General features: G+C 36.8%; 1 protein-coding gene across 4 annotated transcripts in view; it reads right to left on the minus strand.

The window, feature by feature from the left end:
• The window catches only part of ATM (ATM serine/threonine kinase), an 82,953-nt gene that overhangs the window by 37,082 nt on the left and 26,037 nt on the right, over positions 1-19,834 (minus strand). For all 4 annotated transcript variants that reach the window (XM_064441247.1, XM_064441246.1, XM_064441245.1 and 1 more), the window contains 17 exons: positions 19,325-19,404; positions 19,063-19,218; positions 18,529-18,604; positions 18,248-18,378; positions 16,966-17,086; positions 15,520-15,696; positions 14,587-14,756; positions 14,064-14,310; positions 13,336-13,451; positions 11,979-12,105; positions 11,585-11,784; positions 7,721-7,895; positions 5,510-5,674; positions 5,105-5,237; positions 2,684-2,779; positions 1,084-1,255; positions 508-649 (listed from right to left, as the gene is read on the minus strand). In XM_064441247.1, coding sequence (XP_064297317.1) covers positions 508-649; positions 1,084-1,255; positions 2,684-2,779; positions 5,105-5,237; positions 5,510-5,674; positions 7,721-7,895; positions 11,585-11,784; positions 11,979-12,105; positions 13,336-13,451; positions 14,064-14,310; positions 14,587-14,756; positions 15,520-15,696; positions 16,966-17,086; positions 18,248-18,378; positions 18,529-18,604; positions 19,063-19,218; positions 19,325-19,404 — 2,484 coding nt within the window. The remainder of the gene's footprint in view (positions 1-507; positions 650-1,083; positions 1,256-2,683; positions 2,780-5,104; positions 5,238-5,509; positions 5,675-7,720; positions 7,896-11,584; positions 11,785-11,978; positions 12,106-13,335; positions 13,452-14,063; positions 14,311-14,586; positions 14,757-15,519; positions 15,697-16,965; positions 17,087-18,247; positions 18,379-18,528; positions 18,605-19,062; positions 19,219-19,324; positions 19,405-19,834) is intronic.

Consider the following 19,834-nt stretch of genomic DNA (forward strand, 5'->3'; position numbering starts at 1 on the left):
GTAAATGTAAAGTTTTCCAAGGAAATGTGAAAGTATTAAAAATAAAATTTCACTGATAACATCAACGAGGCCACACTAGACATCAAATTTAGGATATAAATCAAAAGTTTGAAAATTAGGAAATATCTGATTTATTGTTAATTATGCACCCTTTTTTATGACCTATTTTTCACTAAGTTTTTGCATCAAATTATACTGGGATCCTGAGAAAGAATGTATTAGATTACCAAGTAGAAATAAAAAATTGTCTGTCTAATAATAATCAGAGTAGACAGCTTTCTAATATCAAATTGGTAATTTCCTATGTGAAGAAGCTGCAAATGCTGAAACAGAAAGGAAAAACAGATGTACAAAAGCAATCACATTTGCAGATGAATGAGAAGTCCAAATGTTGCATTCATCAGCCTATCTCAAAAATATTTTAAAATTTACTTATTTTTAAAATATATATTTTTATGTTTTCTCTACTGCATATGCCATATAAATAAGGTATGTCAGAAGAAGTACCTTTTTCCTAGGCATTCTGAAAGGCTGTAGATAGATTAACAGGGGATCAGCTTTATTTTTATAATCTTCCCAAAATTCACTGCCAGATTTGGTGGCTAGTATGTTTTTCAAACAGGAAACAGCAGCAGCTCTAACATCAATACTGAAAGAATAACATATACAATGCCCTAATTATTAATTTCATTCAGATATTTTATTTTCAAAATCACCTTTATAAACATAAAAGACAAATAATTCCACAGTCTAACATGTCCATTAAATCAGAAAATTTTGGACTAAGATACGCCATTGCATATTGTGTCATAAAGCACAGCCTCAGTATTTACTCCACAGCACTCCCGCTATCCTCTACAGCACAGAAGACACTCTCCGGCTCGAGTCCGACTATAGAATTTCTAGGAAACATCTAAGCTTGACTGGATAAGTAACCTGAGCCTCGAAGAACAACATGGTTGGACATTAACAGGTGTTAATTACACTTTCAGAGTGTTACTCTGAGGTGATTTGAACAAGGAACAACTTAATGGCTCCCATTAAGCTTTGAACTAAATACATTAAATAAATAAGTATACTTACCAATTATCTGTTAAAGCAATATTTATTTGAGTTAACATTATGAAGACCCACTGAAGTTCTTTATTTTCAAGAAGGTCAGCTGCTTTAGAATCCAGTACATTTTCAGCACGCTGAAGAGCTATGGTGGAGAAATCCATGGGACCAATTTCTCCCAAGCAACTTCCAACAGCCTCTGCAAATGCAGGTAATTTTATAGTCTCATGCACACTAAAACAAGGACTCCCCCTAAAAAGTTGCAATTAATATAAACTACTTTTACAGCTGAGATTATTATGGGGTAAAAAGCTGTAAACATTTCTAAATACCTGAGGAGCCTTTCAATTAAAATGACACGTATACAAATTTTTCAGCTTAAGACTCATAAATAATACAGTTATGCTTTCTAATTCAATTTTCTAGAAGTGCCTACGGCTCTGGATTTTGCAGTTTAAATCAGATATGGATTTTACATTTGCTTGTGTCAGAAACAGACAAGTGCAAAAGGTCTGAATCACAGACATTGAGACACTCATGTTACTTCCATAAGGGTATGATAAATGCAAACAGTAGCCTGTGAACACACACAGTAGCCTGTAATCTGAGAGAATTCAAAGAATTAACCTACATTTTACATAAAATGATGTATCCCTGTGTTCCTCATTTGCTTTCCAGACAAAATGTTTTATAAAAACACATGACTACATACGAGAAAAAACAAAACAAAATAGATCTTGAAGATAGTTTTACAAAAGGGATGTTAATGTTCATCAGAAAGAAACCAAAATCTATTTCCCTGCTCTTTCCTTCATACTCAGCATGTGTCTTGAAAATGCTTCTGTTTTCTACAGTGTTGTTTTAACCACCAGAGCAAGGAAAGAACAGACTGAAGATATGCAGGTTGTGTTTTGAACTAAATTTAACAAACCATCTAAGAATGCACAATGCAGAAAAGGCTGAAACCTAGAGCTTGCAGAGGTGGTGAAGAACATATCATACTGAAGTCAATGATGTGAGCTTCAATTGCTCAGCATTTGTAATTATCAGTTATTAGTCTTTTAGACAAAAAAAAAGAATAAGGCAAATATTCTCATTACTTGTGTTTCTGTCTAGTTTAGACATCTAATTTCAGTGAACATCACCTTCATGGAGATACTCCCCACTCAGGGAAGACAGGATTTGGATTTTAGGTTTGATGCTTTGGATCAAACATTAATCAGGTGCTCCATGTAAACAGTAAGAATAATTTTAATAATACAGAAAAGGCTTTAAGATGGAGTACAACTGTTTTAATTTCCACAAAGACATGCCTTTCAAATTTTCAGGTAAGTTCTCTTCAATTTTTCTTACTATTTTTCAACCTAATAAAGGGGCCCGCATAACAGCAGATGACTCTTTATCGAGTATAGAAGAGACCAAGGTCTAAACTGATGACAGTTTAAGTTATTAGTCAAGCTGTAAAATACAGTGACTAAAAAGAACATGTCACCCATTTTAACATTTCTGGTGGCCACCTCTGTAAGCAAATGCAAAGTAGCAGTGGGAAGTAGCATTGAGAACAGCCAGTTTCAACCTGGGGTTTGCAATGACAGCCCTAGGATGCCTGTGGGACTAATTAACTTACCCAGCACTGCTTTTTCACCTGTATGGTTAACTGCCTTCTTGGACAGCTGCAGTAAGCTCACCACCAATTTCACTACTACAGAATCTTCTGGCTTTTCTATCATTCAGAAAGGAAAATAAACCCCAAAAATGTCATTATGTATTTGTAATGTGAACACATTAGAAGAAAACACTGCTTTCGTATCTTTTACCTGCAAATGTCAACGTGCATTATTAATGTTGAAGCAAATTGGTATTAAAGAGTACATTAAAATAATATTATTTTTTGTTACTCATCATGTCTAGGAAATATTTCTGTGCATTTGACTATGCCAAAGAATCCCCAAAACTAGAATACACAAATACTATTCTTTTCAGTGTTTTGATGCAGAAGTGATAATATGTGAAATATTAGCATAAGTTAGTGTTATTTGAAACAGTGAAATCATACTATGTGACTCCACTGACAGCACTTATGCTAATATCATCATTCTGTTCTAAATCTGAATCCAAGGAATATCCCAAAATATGGCTTTATCCCAGGAATTTCACAGAATTTGACTAGCTTTCAGTTGCCTAATTAGGTTTACTAAATTATAAACTCTCGAGACAGATATTTCCTTATAAATTTGCTGCCTGCCTGAGGTCTTATTTTTAAATATGCATTCCAGACAAAATCGTTTTGCTGTTTCCAGGAACAAGGTCTAGGAAAAAAAGTGATGATTTGCCAACGTAAAAAAAAAGTGAAAGCAGTATTTTCTTCAAAAAAAATCCTGCTGCCCTGTTCATTGGAATGGAAACCTAGAACTGGGCTTTATGCTTGTTTACATTTTTATAAAAATGATACATATGTGGCCAAACTGTAGCAGTTATTTCTTAAATGTTATCTTTCAGCATACAGTTTTATAGCCTTTACCAATAACTGCTTTTTTACTTCTTTTTAACATCTAAAATAATAATAATACCAATAAAGTTATTGTAAGTGCTTAATAGACTTCTATTATAAAGCAAAATCAAGACAACATGCTCATCAAGCCTGCTAGCCTGCCTAGCAGGCTACAGAGCAACAGTATTTCTTAGGTTTTGCCAGACAGCAGACTCGGGATTTCTGAGCAGACCTTCATACCTAATAATCTCTATGAGATATGTCTAACTCCCTTTAAGGTCCATTATGCTTCTGATCACCACAATAAGTGGCAGAGAGTTCCATGCTGTATGTATTTTGTTTGAAAAAAATATGTGTTTCTCTTGTATAACTGCTGCCAGGTAATTTAATCTGTTCTTGTACTGTGATAGAAGTGGTTAGTGCTCCCTACTCAGCTTCGTCATACCATTCACTACTTCATACACCTCTCTGTATTCCTATTCAATCTCTTCCAAGCTCACAAGGCCTTCCTCTATGGAAGTTGTTCCGCACAAGCTTGTTGCGCTTTTACTAACTCTCTTTTCAAACAGGATTTTGAGACTAAAATTGTAAATTATATTCATGATGTGGGGGGCATTAATGCACTTGCACCATGGCCTTATGACAAACTACTGTTCTTTCCCAGATTTTATTTTGCACTTCTTTACAACAAATTACATCAGCTCTTGTTATCTTCTCATCATGCACACAAGCTGATGAAGACTTGATGTAGAAGAGGAAAGTGAAATGGTCTGGCACAAGAAAACCTGAATAGGAAAACCAGAAGAGGAAGGAACTGGGTCTGGACTGAGGGCTGAAACAGAACACTAGGATAAAGCAAGGTTCAACTAAACTAAATCCTACCATTTTAAAACTTATGTGAGCTTTACTTTCTAGCTTACTATGCCTTTAATAAAATCTAGCTGCATTACATTTAAAAGAGTACGGAGATAATGGTATGGGGTAATGGTTTTAAGTTAAAGGAGGGTAGATTTAGACTAGATATAAGGAAAAAATTTTTTACAGTGAGTGGTGAAACACTGGCACAGGTTGCCCAGAGAGGTGGTAGATGCCCCATCCCTGGATACATTCAAGGTCAGGTTGGACAGAGCTCTGAGCAACCTGATCTAGCTGAAGATGTCCCTGCTCAGTGCAGGGACGCTGGACTAGATGACCTCAAAAAGTCCCTTCCAAGTTAAATCATTCTATGACTCTATGATTCACATACAAGAAAACTCACTAAGCAGCCATAAGGCAATACACTCATATGTTATGTTGGTCATTGACAATCATAAGAGCCTCATGCCAAAAGCTGGAAGGGCATTTTATCCTCTCTGCCATATAACACCTCATATAATATTCATAATATACTCTGTTAAAGAAAGTTCAGATTTTGCACAAATACTGAATGTTGTTGTTAAACATAGAAAAAACAAGACACAAAATGAAACCTTCCATGTCAAATTAGAATAGGGTTACATTGCTACACACCTAAAATAAGATACAAAAGAAATAAAATACATAATCAGATGTCAGTACCCTGGAAATTTTTCAGGAGATCCTTCATCTGATCTTTATATTGTTCCAATTGTTTGCGTAAATCATACAGTCCTTCAAGTCGTGTTAAGGGCAGTGAATCACAAACACCAACTGAGAGAAAGTGATTAATTTCCTGAAAAACAACATTTTGTATTAAGCACATACAGCATACAAATAAAGGCTTCAAGTAAAGAAGTGGCTCTCAGCAGCCCACAATGATTTTTGCAATAGATGCAAAATAAGAATGGAGGTGTACAAATATCTCCATGTCTGAAACTGGCCATAAAAAGAATCCACGTGTCTAATTTAAATCTTCCTCAACTATACCTAGAAAACTGTTTTCCTTTTGAAAGTTTGCATTACAAAAAACTTTATGCCATGAGATATATTTTAAAGTGTAATTACCTCCAAAAGAGAATATGGTCCTTTACTGTATTTTATCTCCTGTTGAGTTGCTCGCAAATCTTTAAAAGCAGGATATTCAGGAAAAGGATCTAAGCATTTGATTGCTTGGTACAGATTTTCATTATCCTTATTATCTATGACCAGATACTTCAACAAGCCTAGGATCTGAACATAAAAAGTAAATGAAAAACAAAATAGACAGCAAAACATTTTTGAGCCATATGTGTTATTCAAGGTTATAAAGTTTGTATTTCTCCAAGTTCCATTAAACTGAGAACTCTATAAAAACTGAACATAATTTATTTACTGTTAAAAACTATAACATGTTTAGATGCTCAGGGAAATCACAGATATATTCTAAAACAGTGATGCAATTTTGCTACTCCCTCTCCCAAACAGACACCAAAGCTTTTATTATTACTGCCTGCAGTTTTATTCTTTTTCATGAAGCTGATTTCAAATACTGACCAATACAATCATTACAATATTGGCAATGACTTAGCAAAACACAGCACCCAAGCAGTCCTTCTGATGTTATTAGGACTTCATTATTCCTACCAACTAAAGTGCTGGTAATTTGAAATATGGCAAAATGCCTAAATATCGTAATTTACTGCCCAAATCATTAAACATTAAAAGAATTTGTTTTATAGCAGATTTACAACTTGAATAAATCCTTGCTAAAGGAATGCCATGGGTTTTTTTGCAAAAACACTGCTTTTATACTTTACTTAAAAATCAATGCAATTGGATATTCAATCCAGACAGCTTTGAGGAGTCCACAAATCTAAATGATGAAGTTTTTATTTGGGGACCTGTATTTACCTGAAAATGAATAACTAGCTTCCATTCAATGCTAGAAGAAAAATAAAGAGAAGGAACTGAAAAGTGATCACTAGGGGAAGGACTTCCTTGCAGGAGTATGAGACGAGAAGGTTTCATATTTGGTATAAGTTCCAATTCAGAGGAATTTCTGCCCTCACCACTTCATTCCTGCCCAGGGATGCCGACATGTTGCTTTCGCAGTCGTGCATGAACAACTGGTTGTACAGACATATTATAAACCTGATCATGATCATTAAGCTGGGAAAAGGATTGCCTGGTTATTTTCAGCTGGATCAGCATAGCTCTCCAGCTGAACTGGAAGTACAAGGAGGAGGACAATGTAGGGAGGGCTACACTGCAGCCACGAAGGTGCGTATGGTACCATGGGATGAGATTAAGTCAGAAGGCAACCACAAGGACTGAAGTGCAACAGGAATACTCTTCTCACCTTCAGCTACTAATTATAAGGGTCTGAATCTAAGTATATTTCCACCCTCAGCAGAATACACATACAGATCACCAGAAGTAAAACAAGGCTTGTAACACAACAGAAACTACTTCATTCCCCTTTTAAGGGAAAATGTGCTACATTTATTTTTAATGATAATTTGTTAAATAAATAGCCAAACTACTGAAATCTGTTCTTTGCACATATTTCCTCTTTGTCCTCTGGACGCCTTCCCCTTCGAAAAGTCTTCACCATATTTCCTGTGAAATCATCCACAGAGCTCTGTAGGTAACTGCTTGGCTACTCGACGTGCTTGTACTGATTAGCTTGCCACCACCAGCAGTTTAGCAATGCCTATGTCGGCTTTATCTTTTCCTTAGTGGTGCCACTGATTTGCTGTCTCCACTCAACTAAGGTAACAATTTTTCTGATGCTTGCCCTGAAGATTTTAAATCCCTTTCAGATTTGGCTGAAAAAAGCACACAGATTCAAAGCAGACATAAAAGACATTACAATACTGTTAAAGCTCTTTAAGAAATCCTATTCTTTGTAGACCTAGCAAATAGAGAATTAGAAGGTGATACAGTAATCTCAGCAATTATGATACAAATACATCTCAGTCACTGTTTAAAGCCACAGGAATTAAATATGGTACACAATATTTGTCAAAATAGAAGTACCAAAAATACACTTTTTTATAAAAAATAAATTTAGATAATTATATATTTCTATGATGAAATAATAATTATTTTAAATATATACACAATATATAATAAAATTGAATTATAGTGTTAATTCCCAAATAATATTTTCATATAAATCTACAAAGCATAGAAAAAATGGATTAAAATTGAACATGAGTATAGACATAGCTTTTACAACAGTGAACATGAACTAAAAAGCTGACAGATAAGGAATAAGCAGCAACTCAAAACTACCTGTTCCTGAATCTCAGGCTGGTCCATGGCAAGAGGTGTTAGGGTTCCTACAATAACATGAAGGTGGCTCTCTAGAGCATCACTGCAACACGTAACCGCTGTGTGGCAAACATGATGAAGAAGGTCACAACAGAGTGAAAAGCTGCGCATGGATATATCTCTGAGAACAACAGGTCTGTCACAAGAAACACAAAAGTGAAATTAAAGAAATACAAATTGTCATTGTCTCGAGTATTAACCTATTATACATCAGGGAAGAATAGGGGAAAAGGGAAAATATAAATCAACTTTACAGGAAGAACTGATTCAAAACTTTAAAATTATCAACTCAATCAGCTCTAAGGATTTACCTCAGGAGACATCGGAGAAATAAAACACACAGAATTTGACTGATCACTTCAAAAAATGGAGTAAAAACCTTAAAAGTATATTCCAAAAAGCAAAAAAAACCCAAAACCAACCCGAAAAGGCTTTTTGATTATTTGCCAGAACAAAGCAGAAAACATGCTCTCTGAACCACCCCCCCTCACATAACCATTAATTAAAAAAAAAAAATTTAGGTTACAAAGGACACCTGGTGATTATCTAGTCCAGCTTCCTGCCTGAAGCAGGGTCAGCTTCCAAGTCAGATCAGGTTCTCAAGGTTTTGTTGAGCTGAATTCTGAGACATTCCTTGGATGGAGAATCAATAGCCTCTCTGAGCAACCTACTCCAGTATTTGACTATTCTCACTGTGAAAACCTTTTCCCTTATGTCCAACCAGAATTTCCGATATTGCAACTTGGTGAGAGCTACCTCCTGTCCTTTCACTGTGCACCTCTAGGAAAAGCCTGGCTCTACCTTCTCTTCAAGATATCTTCCACTCCAGAAAGTGGAGAACAGAAATGAGATCAACTCCACTCACCCCCTTGGGGGTCTTCCACTTAACCCATCCCAGTTTCTCATTGTATCTCATCTTCTGGCCAGAGTGGGCCCACACTGGACACACTGGTCCTACTGCAGCTTCATAAGACTCGGTGGGGAATGGCTCTTCCTTCAACTTGTGGGCTACACTCTTGCCAGCACAATCCAATACAGAGTCAGCCTAGAGTGATGAAAGGTACCCTGTTGATTCATTCAGCTTGTCCTCCAAGAATCCTGGTTCCTCTTCTGCAAAGCTACTTTCTAGACAGTCAGCTCCCAAGCCTGCACTCATGCATGGGATTATTCCATCCCAGGTAAAAGATTATAAACACATCAGTGACAAAAGGAGGGCCAGGGAGAATCTCTCTCCTTTGTTGGATGCAGAAGGTAACTTTGCCAGGAAAGATGAGGAGAAGGCTGAAGTACTTAATGCTTTCTTTGGCTCAGTCTTTAAGAGTCAGACTGATCATCCTCAGGGTTGTCAGGCCCCTGTGCTGGGAAAAGGAGATAGTATGGAGACTGAAGTCCCAGTTTTGAAGAGGTGGCAGTCACCGACCTGCTCCTTCACCTGGATGTTCACAAGTCAACGGGGCCAGATGGGATCCACCCAAGGATACTGAGGGAGCTGGCAGAGGAGCTCGCTAAGCCACTCTCCATCATTTATCAGCAGTCCTGGGCAACTGGGGAGGTCCCAGATGACTGGAAACTAGTGACTGTGATGCCCATCTAAAAGAAGGGTCAGAAGGAGGATCCTGGGAACTACAGGCCTGTCAGCCTGACCTCGGTACTGGGAAAGGTCATGGAGCAGATCATCTTGAATGCCATTACACAGTACATGTGGGACAACCAGGGGATCGGGCTCAGCCAGCGTGGGTTTATGAAAGGGAGGTCCTGCCTCACTAACCTGTCTCCTTCTATGATAAGGTGACCTGCTTAGTGGATGAGGGAAAGGCTGTGGGCGTTGTCTACTTGGACTTTAGTAAGGCCTTTGACATCGTCTCCCACAGCATTCTCCTGGAGAAGCTGGCTGCTCACGGCTTGGACAAGTGTGCTCTGCGCTGGGTTAAAAACTGGCTGGATGGCCGAGCACAGAGCACAGTGGTAGTAAATGGAGTCAAATCCAGTTGGCGGTTGGTCACGAGTGGTGTTCCCCAAGGCTCAGTGCTGGGGCCGGTCCTGTTCAATATCTTCACTGATGATCTGGATGAGGGGATTGAGTGCACCCTCAGTAAGTTTGCAGATGACACCAAGCTGGGTGGAAGTGTCAATCTGCTGGAGGGCAGGAAGGCCCTACAGAGGGATCTGCACAGGCTGGATAGTTGGGCCAGAGCCAAAGGTATGAGATTCAACAAGGCCAAGTGCTGGGTCCTGCACTTGGGTCACAACAACCCCATGCAACGCTACAGGCTTGGGGAGGAGTGGCTGGAGAGCTGCCTGGAGGAAAAGGACCTGGGGGTGTTGGTTGACAGCCAGCTGAACATGAGCCGGCAGCGTGCTCAGGCGGCCAAGAAGGCCAATGGCATCCTGGCTTATATCAGGAATAGTGCAGCCAGCAGGAGCAGGGAGGTGATCGTGCCCCTGTACTCGGCACTGCTGAGGCCACACCTCGCGTACTGTGTTCAGTTTTGGGCCCCTCACTACAAGAAGGACATCGAGGTGCTGGAGCGTGTCCACAGAAGGGCAATGAAGCTGGTGAAGGGTCTAGAGAACAATTCTTATGAGGAGAGGTTGAGGGAGCTGGGGTTGTTTAGCCTGGAGAAGAGGAGGCTGAGGGGAGACCTTATCACTCTACAACTACCTGAAAGGTTGTAGCGAGGCGGGAGTCAGTCTCTTCTCCCTAGTAACAAGTGATAGGATGAGAGGAAATGGCCTCAAGCTGCACCAGGGGAAGTTTAGGTTGGATATTAGGAAAAAGTTCTTCACCAAAAGAGTTGTCAAACATTGGAAGAGGCTGCCCAGGGAGGTGGTTGAGTCTCCATCCCTGGAGGTATTTAAAAGAAGGGCAGACGTGGTGCTTGAGGATATGGCTTAGTGGTGGACTTGGCAGTGCTAGGTTAGTGGTTGGACTCGATGATCTTACGGGTCTTTTCCAACCTTAATGATTCTGTGATTCTATGATTTAGGGGTTGTCTTTGTTCCAACTTCACAATTTACTTGTTGTCCCACTCCTACAGGTAGATGAAGTTGTTCTGAACGGCAGCCTTGCCCTCCAGTGCACCAGCTGCCCCCGCCTCCATTTGGTGTTGACTGCAATAATAAGTCTCATAATAATGGTGTTTACCATAGAAGCCACACCTCTCTCCAATATTTCAGGGGATGAAATGCTTCCAACAAGCAAAGCAATCAACTTGCACTGAAACTTGATGACATTTAGGTCTTGGAAATCCAAAGCTAAACCTTAAGTAAGAAAATATCTCAAGTCCTTATGAAAGGTAAGAATCTTTATTTAAATCTTAAGGCTGATGAAGCACCGGTTTTCTCAATTTGAAGACAGGCTAAGATAACACATACCAATTCTCACTCATTTTGATAGCTACTTATTGGTGAGAATGAAAACGTCAATACTCTTTATTAACTCAATAAGCACTTTTTATTTGACATGTGCTTACTTCGCACTTAACTCCACAATCTGAATTTTTCTCCCATATCCTTTAAATTCCCAAACATACTTTGTCATCAAAATCTCCGAACACTTATTTCTACAATTTGATAGCCTATTACAGACACAAAATTCTGCAGAATACTGAACATTTAAACACAACGATAGCACACAACATTCCATTTTAGTAAGTTGTAAGTTTAAGTTCCAAACTTATTGAATAAAGGCAATTAAACTTTTTCTTTCAGCAAATTTCAATTATTTCTACAAATGAATTAACATCTACTATCAATACTGAAATGTAAGGTTACAAGATCAAGGGAGCACAGACAGGAAGAACAAGACATAATTACCATATTTACCTGCTATTGATGTGGTGAATCAGGGTGTAAATTACATCTCGGAGGACAAAAGCCCATGCTCCTCCTAAACCATCTTTTATCTCTTTAAGTAACAGACTAACAAACAAGTGATAAATTGTAAGAACTCTGTGTTTCTTGTAAATGTTGTTTGTATCTGATGCATGCTTACAAAGGGCTAGAAGGATTTTCTGGAATGAATCCTAAAAATGAATAAACTATGAGTAAATAAATAATTAATAATGTCAATACAGATATAATTTATATCAAGAAAAAAATTAAGCACTAGAGATATTTTTTAAAAGGATATGGACAAAAATATCTAATTAAACCAAAACGTACCCAAAAAAGAAATTTCATATTCTACAGAAGAAGAAAATAATCATTTCATACTTACAGGGCTTTTAGAAAGAACTGCTACAAGGCTTTTTAATTTGCTTTTATGACAGTTGCTAATATAGTCCAAGGTTGCCTTAATCACATAAGATGGAAAATGAGGAGGATTAGGAGCAGGATCCAGTTCCCTAAATGAATAAAAAGAGATCTTTTTTTTCTTCCCAAAATCAAACCCCATGTAGTAAACAAAGTAAGTCTCATTGAATAAGCATGTAAATCCTAGAAAATCTCTTCTGCTTGCAGTAAGAAAGAAACACTAAAAGCATCCAGCAGGGTGACATACATCTTGTTTTTAGCTGTTTGTTCTCCCTTTATGGCAGCTAAGTTGTACTTTAACATTCCTTAATTATTTTTGAAAGCTCATACTGCTACAAATCAACACATCTGTCTCATCTAAGATACTTTGTCAGAAAATCTAATTGCAAGTCATGGAGGTAATCAACTTTTTTGGGACCTCAAAAATAAATTAAAAGTATCATGATATTAACAGGCCAGCAAAATCTAAGTTTCATCACTCTTATTCTTAGCAATCCCTTCTTAGAAAGAAAAACTTTGGTTACAAGCAGACACTACAGTCTGTTAATAAACTCACTGAAACAAATTTCTTTTAGAAAGTTCTGAAATCCTCAGCCATTTAACTTTTGGCAGATTTTCATATAAATGCTTTGGTTTCTTTCAACTTTATATTTCTATAATAAAAATAACTTCTTCAATAACTTCAGAAAGTGTAATGATTTTCCAAATAGTTTGTATCTAAAGACAAAAATCTGGAAAATTATTTCCAGATACAACTACACAAATAGTGATATTTTTAGGACAACAACAAAGACTGAAAAGCTCATAAAAATGAAGATATTTATGGCATTAGAATATTTCTATTAATCTGGAATTAATTTATTTGGCATTGCTTAAGCAATCTTCTTACCAAAGGCAAGAGCTGCCACTACTAGAACTGTTAAGAAACAGTTCACTTCACTTCTCGGTGGCTTCTAAGTATTTACAGACCTTTAAAAGAATCACTTTAATTTAGACATGATAACCTGACCAATTTTACAGAGAGGGCAGTCCATCCAAATCTGAACCAATCTAAACTGGCGCTGCCAGAGTCCAGCTCATCAGCTGTCTCTTGCACACCCATTCATTCTTTCCATTAACTGGAGTTAATGGAAATTTATCTCCTCACTGATACTGGGGAATAACTATGCGAGAAAGTGTGCCTATGATACATCATTACTAATGACAATAAAGTCCTTTAATTCTCAACTTCTAGGCCACCTCTTCTTAAGCCTGAAGGGCACATTTTAATGTACAATGTTATACAAACACACTCAGTATTTAGAAAATCTACAAAAATGCACCTTATATATTTACTTAGATGAGCTCCTTCTACTGTGGTATCAGGTGGTTCATGTAAGGTCATCAGCAGTTCAACCACAACCTCTGGTAAGTTATTATGAGATAAATTGTCAATTTGCTAGAAGGAGAAAAATAGTGTTTTAATAAGAAAAAAAATTTTAGCTAAAAGAATTTAACATTTCTTTTCCTCTGACAAAACCCATTTTTCTCCTGTCTGGATTTTCTATTTGTTCAATTATCCATGACATACAATTCATTCAGAAATTAAGCCTGGTTAATTTCTATAGCAGTCAAAGGTAGAACAATTTGCTTTCCTACAGTATCTGGGAAAAAAAATATGTTCACTACTAGTTCTGAATATAGAGTCTGCCTCTGGGGAAGATGGATCCTCATGAAGCATTAACAAAATATTGTAGGAGGAAAACATGACCTACTTAAACAGATATATGACAGGTAAAACTCAGGGTTGTATAATGAATGGTAAAAAAAAAAAATCTATTACATTCTGAAAAAAAATTACACTTCAAGTCAACTGTCTGCCTGAAAATTTCTATTGAATAGTTACTTGAAAACCTTGGGATAAAAATTTGGCAAGTTTGGCTTCACTAAAACAATAATTTTGTAGTATTGTTATAAACTTGAACCATTTACATTTTTACATAATATATAAAAGTTTATTTCAGGTCTGTTAAATGCTATAGAAGTCATTTTACACATATAAAACAGATACCTGTTTTCCTAGGCAGTTTTCATCCTTAAGCATGTCGTAGACTTTAGAAGCTGTATCTCTTTGCTCTGCTACTTCACTCTTTCCATGGCTTTGATAGGCAAAATATGGGAGGATATTCACAAGTATCTTTGGAAAACAGTCTGCTAGAACCTGCCTCCAGTCTTTTTCAATCTTGTTGGCAAGTGATTTCACATCTTCAAATTGACTTCTAATCACCAGGTGTGGAACCAGAACTTTATAACAAGACCTACACATAAGTAAATACATTTCCAAAATGTCCTTGAATTGGATTTTTAAAAAAATCTCAAGCATAATATAGCAAATACCATTCCTCTTCTGTATAACTAAACTTGTAATTATTTTTTAGCAACTGCTATATAAAAAAAAAATCTTACTAGCATAAATATAATATAAAAGATACTGGGAATACATTTTAAAAGGTCTCAATATGTTATCTTACAACAAACCCTGTGTCATAACTGTAAATAAATCTAAATAAACTGCTTTCATATAGCAAACTTACCTGTAGAATTCCTCAAGGCTAGTATAGTTCAGCAGAACATATGGAAAAGCAGACAGGCTATATCCACTGTCATTTATTTTCAGCCACTCCATCACCAAATAGTCTAAATGTGATGTCATGAAGTCTTCTATACTTTTATAACCAAAAATGTCAGACACTTTTTTCAAAACCTGTGCATGAAATAGGATTGCAGAAATAGCATGCAGAGTACATGATACTATGGCAAACTGACAGTAATACACCTCCATGCCTGCCCCCAGCCTTTTAATGAATATTTGTCTATTTAGCATAAGCATTTTCATTATTTGTATTGCCATATTTCAAAAGAGTGCAATCTTAGAACTACAACTACCCCATATGAGGTGGTATGCAAAGAAAGGACAGCCAGTAAACATTTTGTGGGGTAGAGGCTGTATGTAAAAACAAGAAGCAACGAAGAGAAAGAAAGGATTAAAAGGAGAGAACACACACACTAAAAAAATGACAAGTGTGAAAGGCTGCAGTATAAACAGCAATTACTTCAATACACTTCTGTGAACTTCAGAATAAAAGTCCACAAGATGTATATAATCTTCCAGTACTCTGCATTTATTTCACATATTTTCCACATTTGAAAACTCGCTTTACTTCCACTGGGTAGAGAGACTTTTTTAAAATGAGATCTGCAATCTTCAATGTATAAAAATCTATTTGTATTCCACATCTGTGCTTTAACATACAGGATTTACCACTAAAATTGCCTTATATGTTGTAATTATTTTTATATAGGTCATGAAATAGAATTAGAAATTCATCCAGACATTTAAGTCACACATTAGTCATACTTTTACAAAATTTAACAACTTACAGTATTGACAAAAGCATTTTGTACCGTTCCAGTTTTAATGTAACCTTAATTTATAACCTACATATAAAATGGAATTTTATACTTGCCTTTTTCACAAGGTGAGGTTCTAATCCATTCTCTTTCACAGACTGGCAAATAGCAAACAAAGCTTGCTTTTCACAGACTGGACTGCAGCACAAAACCATGGTTATAAGCATCAGCAAAACAGCTTTTCCGTTACACTGTTTGTCCAAAAGATCTTCAGAACTTGCATCACCTCTGACCTTCAATAAGAGATAATGAAAAACTCATACAAATATTCTGTTAAAGCAATCTCCTAATTAATAAATGAGCATAAATCATTTAAAATTAAGGTCACTGACATAAATACTGCTGAAAATCTTGGTTTGGTTGCTTAAAAATTACTTCCCCAGCTGTCTGCTCTGCTCCTCAACCAGAAGTTACTGCCTCCAGCATGCCAGCACACATGCCAATACCTCATACACTCCAGTTCATGTTATAGTATCAGCAGTTTAAACAAAGGCAACACACTTAGCAGAGCAATGGTGGAGGCATTGACAAGACAAGTCTTGTTGCTCCTCCCTGATGCTTATAGGAAAGAACTGCCTTGTAATTCTAATGCAGTTCTTCCCCTGTTAAGGCACGGTGTTGACGAGTGATGAACATTGAACCTAAGTAACAAGAAACTGCAATGAAAGGGCAGAGCTAATAGACAACAGCAAGCTGAGGTGACAGAACAGGGAGCCAAGGCAACAGAGAAACGAGACGAGACGACAAAGAGCTGGAGGTGACAGTACAGAGAGATGAAATGAGGTGACAGAGAGATGAGGCCTCAGCAGTGAGGACAAGCTACAAGACAGCAGGCAAACAGAATCCAGATAAAACGCAGCAGGATGACAGCGTGACAGAAAAAAAGGAGAATGCAGATGATGTAGATGACTTCACATGGTAGCAAGGAAGGAGGAAAAGTGAAAGACACTAACAGAAAAATTAATAGTTAAAGAAATTCCACAGTAGTACACACATTGCACTTCCAGTCACTGCACTGCAGTAAAACTTTTCTTTCACTTCAAGTTTCTTCTGAATAGTTTAATTTTTCAAGCAAATTTTGTTTTGTGAAAACCACTGCTCTAATACCACTGGAAACATGATCTTACTGAAATTTACAGATCTGTTTTTATACTATGTAAACACATAATTTGAATTTACATTGCTTCTTACATTTTCTAAAATACTGAGGCTCTGTTTTTCTTTGATCCTTGAGTGTTATGGTACTGAAAACTGTAACAACAAATAGCATGATACAGAAGAGCAGTCTGGAACATACAGTGAAAAAGTTTACAGACTTCTACTGGGGGCAAACCAGTGACTGGATGTGCAAGGAATTTCCTGACTACCACCTTCTTCCACCACCTCAGATTATCAGAAGTCCAGAAGAACTACCATTCTTGCAAAACTAAACATGATCATTTTAAAAGTCATCTTATTCATAAAATGAAAACTAGGCAAAACGAATTACTATATATTTGTACCAGATTTCTCATTCCTTCCTGAACTCTGAGATATGCATTCTCAAAAGCCTTTTGCTGGAGCTTCAAGGGAAGAGGTTTTGACATTCCAGAAGAATCTCTCTGTTTCACATCTTGAAACAAGCTTCAAAAAAAGAACAATAATTATTAGCATAACATTTAGACTACAGAATTACTGCATATTGTGTGTATCAAACAAGATGTTTCTGATTTCCTGAATATCATTATTTTCTTCTTACCTTTCTGGTACAGCTGTCTTTCCTTCCTCTCCCTCAAACATTATCAATAACACTAAGAATATCTGTCAGGGTGAAATGGCAGAGAATATGAAACGGCCTGAAAATATATAAAGGTTTCCCAATCTCTGCCAGTGCAGGAAGGCAAACTCCAGTTGTCCATCACAATGGAACATTTCATGTCATGAAGTACTTTGGGAACATATTTATTGAACAGATGTATATGTAAAAAGAGTTTCTCAAATAATTTATTTTTTGTAGATAGAGGTCCAACCCACTTTGCTCTTTTTAACAAAAATGGGAACACCACAGTGGATCAGACCTCTACTACCTTTTTGAACCCCTGTAAGCAACCAGACAGTTGAAGTAGGTGGATAACACTCAGGATAACTGAATATTGTACAAAGAATGAAACCATATTTTCTTAGAATCTTGAACCTGTTAGCTTCACTTGATGTCCCCTTGTCTTTAAACTGGAAAAGACTGCAATTCCACTCCAGATTTGGTAGAGTTATATTATGCCTCCTGCAATTCAACTCTCTTTGTGCCCAAGGGCTCCAGTTTGTGCAACCAGTAGCTGTTCATAAAGTGATTCATACTTTTGAACATCCCTCCTCTACTCCTATTCCAGTTCAATTACATCCTTGTAATGTATGGAGACAGAACTATATAAAGTATTCAGAACACAAGATCCTTTGAAAAAGTTTTGATGATACACAATGTACCTAATCTATTTCTAGAGGATAAACAAATATTTCCTATGCAAGTTTTACATAACAGATTAGTGCAAAATTTGCTATCGTATATAATTTTTTTATATATATATATATAGTTTCTCTCTCTCTCTCTCTCTATATATATATATCTGACATCACCGAATAACTGAAATGTGGGCAAGGTTTGAACACCTTAACCAAAATAACTTGGTGGGCTTTTATATTCTGTCAAGATTAAGCCCCAAAAGTACTGAAAAGAGCAGCTATATAGTAGCAGAAGTAGTGAAATTAAGCTTTCTTCTTATAAACAGAAAAAAAGATCTACATTATCACCTGGTAATCGACTTTGCAGCAAGAATGCGAACTTGATGGTGACTATCTGCAAGAAAATGTGGGAAAGCATCACTCACAGGTACATCTTCGTTTTTCACACGAAGGATTGCCCACTGGCAATGAGGATCAGCCTGAAGAAAATTAATATTGTGGTTTAAAATATACAGAGACCTACAATGGAATATGCACTGATGTATGCAAAAGATCTTTAGATACTGTTTTCAAGTACACCTTAAGTATATCCTTAGCATGCTAATGAATGTCAGAAAATCTGGGATTACCTCAAGCAGGGCTTTCATGCAGTTTAAAAGGGCCACTCTTACTGGTGCTGTGCATTTCCCTCCTTGAGCTAAATGCCTAAAATAAGGAAGATCTGAATAAACAAAAAGTTGTCAACGATTTTGAGAAGTCATCTAACAAGTTAGTTTCTGCTGCTCACGGTTCATTCTCTTGTGCTCAACAGGCATGTTTGGGAGGATTTGATGTTTTTATTGACCATCTACAATTGTAAACAATATTAATTTTTGGTTGCTGAAGTTATCACTTGTTATAATTACTGCTGAAATTCAGAGTACAGTCAGCCTTTGTTAATATAGAACCGTGTAGCATATATTGTTCTAATACCATCTTAAGTATGATGTGATTCTTTGCTACAAAAATAACATGACACAGAAAATCTGGAAAGTCAAATGCTGGATAAAGATATCATAGAATACCAACAGCAAGACACACAACAGCACTACAGCTTTCACACTGACAGCAGTGTTCAAAATTTTACAGCCAACAGACTTCGACATTAAATAGATAAAACGTACCAAAAGGCTTCAACAACTGTCAAGAACTGTCCTTGGGCTTGCCTTGTCTCTTCAGCATTTGCATTGGCATGGGCCAACCCTACTGCTACAGGAAGCAAATTATTTAGAATTACTTCACAAGTTTCTTGATCTCGACGGTACAAAGAACACACAGCACTGTGAAAGAAAAAGAAAAAATATCTTGAAACTCTAAACAGCCCCCAAATCCTCCAGCTGTTGAGCTAAAATAGCTCTAATACATGCTGAATAGCTTCTCTCTTACGAAAGAGGCCCAAGAAGCAGAACAACATCATCTTCAGACAAGAGGTGTTCACTAGGGAGCTCCTTCAAAAGGACCAAGTACTGAGGAATAAAAAGAAAAGAACCAAAATGGAAAATAATACTTTAAAAAATAAGTAAAGGAAAAAGAAAAACTATAAAACATTTTCAGTAACTCTTACATGAAATCGCACAGCAAGGATACTTATTGTCAGCTCTTACGTGTTAGACCCTCACCATCTTTTCATGCAAAGACTGTAACAGTTATATGGCTCATGAAATTTTTAGTTTTGCCAGTCAAAACTATTTCATTTTTAAAGTAAAACACAGATCCTATTCTACTACAGAGCCCATTTCTAGCTATTTAACAACTAATTAATGATAAAGGCAAGACATTTATACTTCTCAACTCTATTTTCTGGCTTACAGATTCTAACTGCTCTTTCCCCAACCACAGCACACTTCAAAACACTAAAAGCAGCTACTGTAATGGCTTCTAGGGGACCAATGACAA

The sequence above is a fragment of the Phalacrocorax carbo genome, chromosome 1, assembly GCF_963921805.1.
Source record: "Phalacrocorax carbo chromosome 1, bPhaCar2.1, whole genome shotgun sequence".
In the NCBI taxonomy this organism is placed as follows: Eukaryota; Metazoa; Chordata; class Aves; order Suliformes; family Phalacrocoracidae; genus Phalacrocorax; species Phalacrocorax carbo.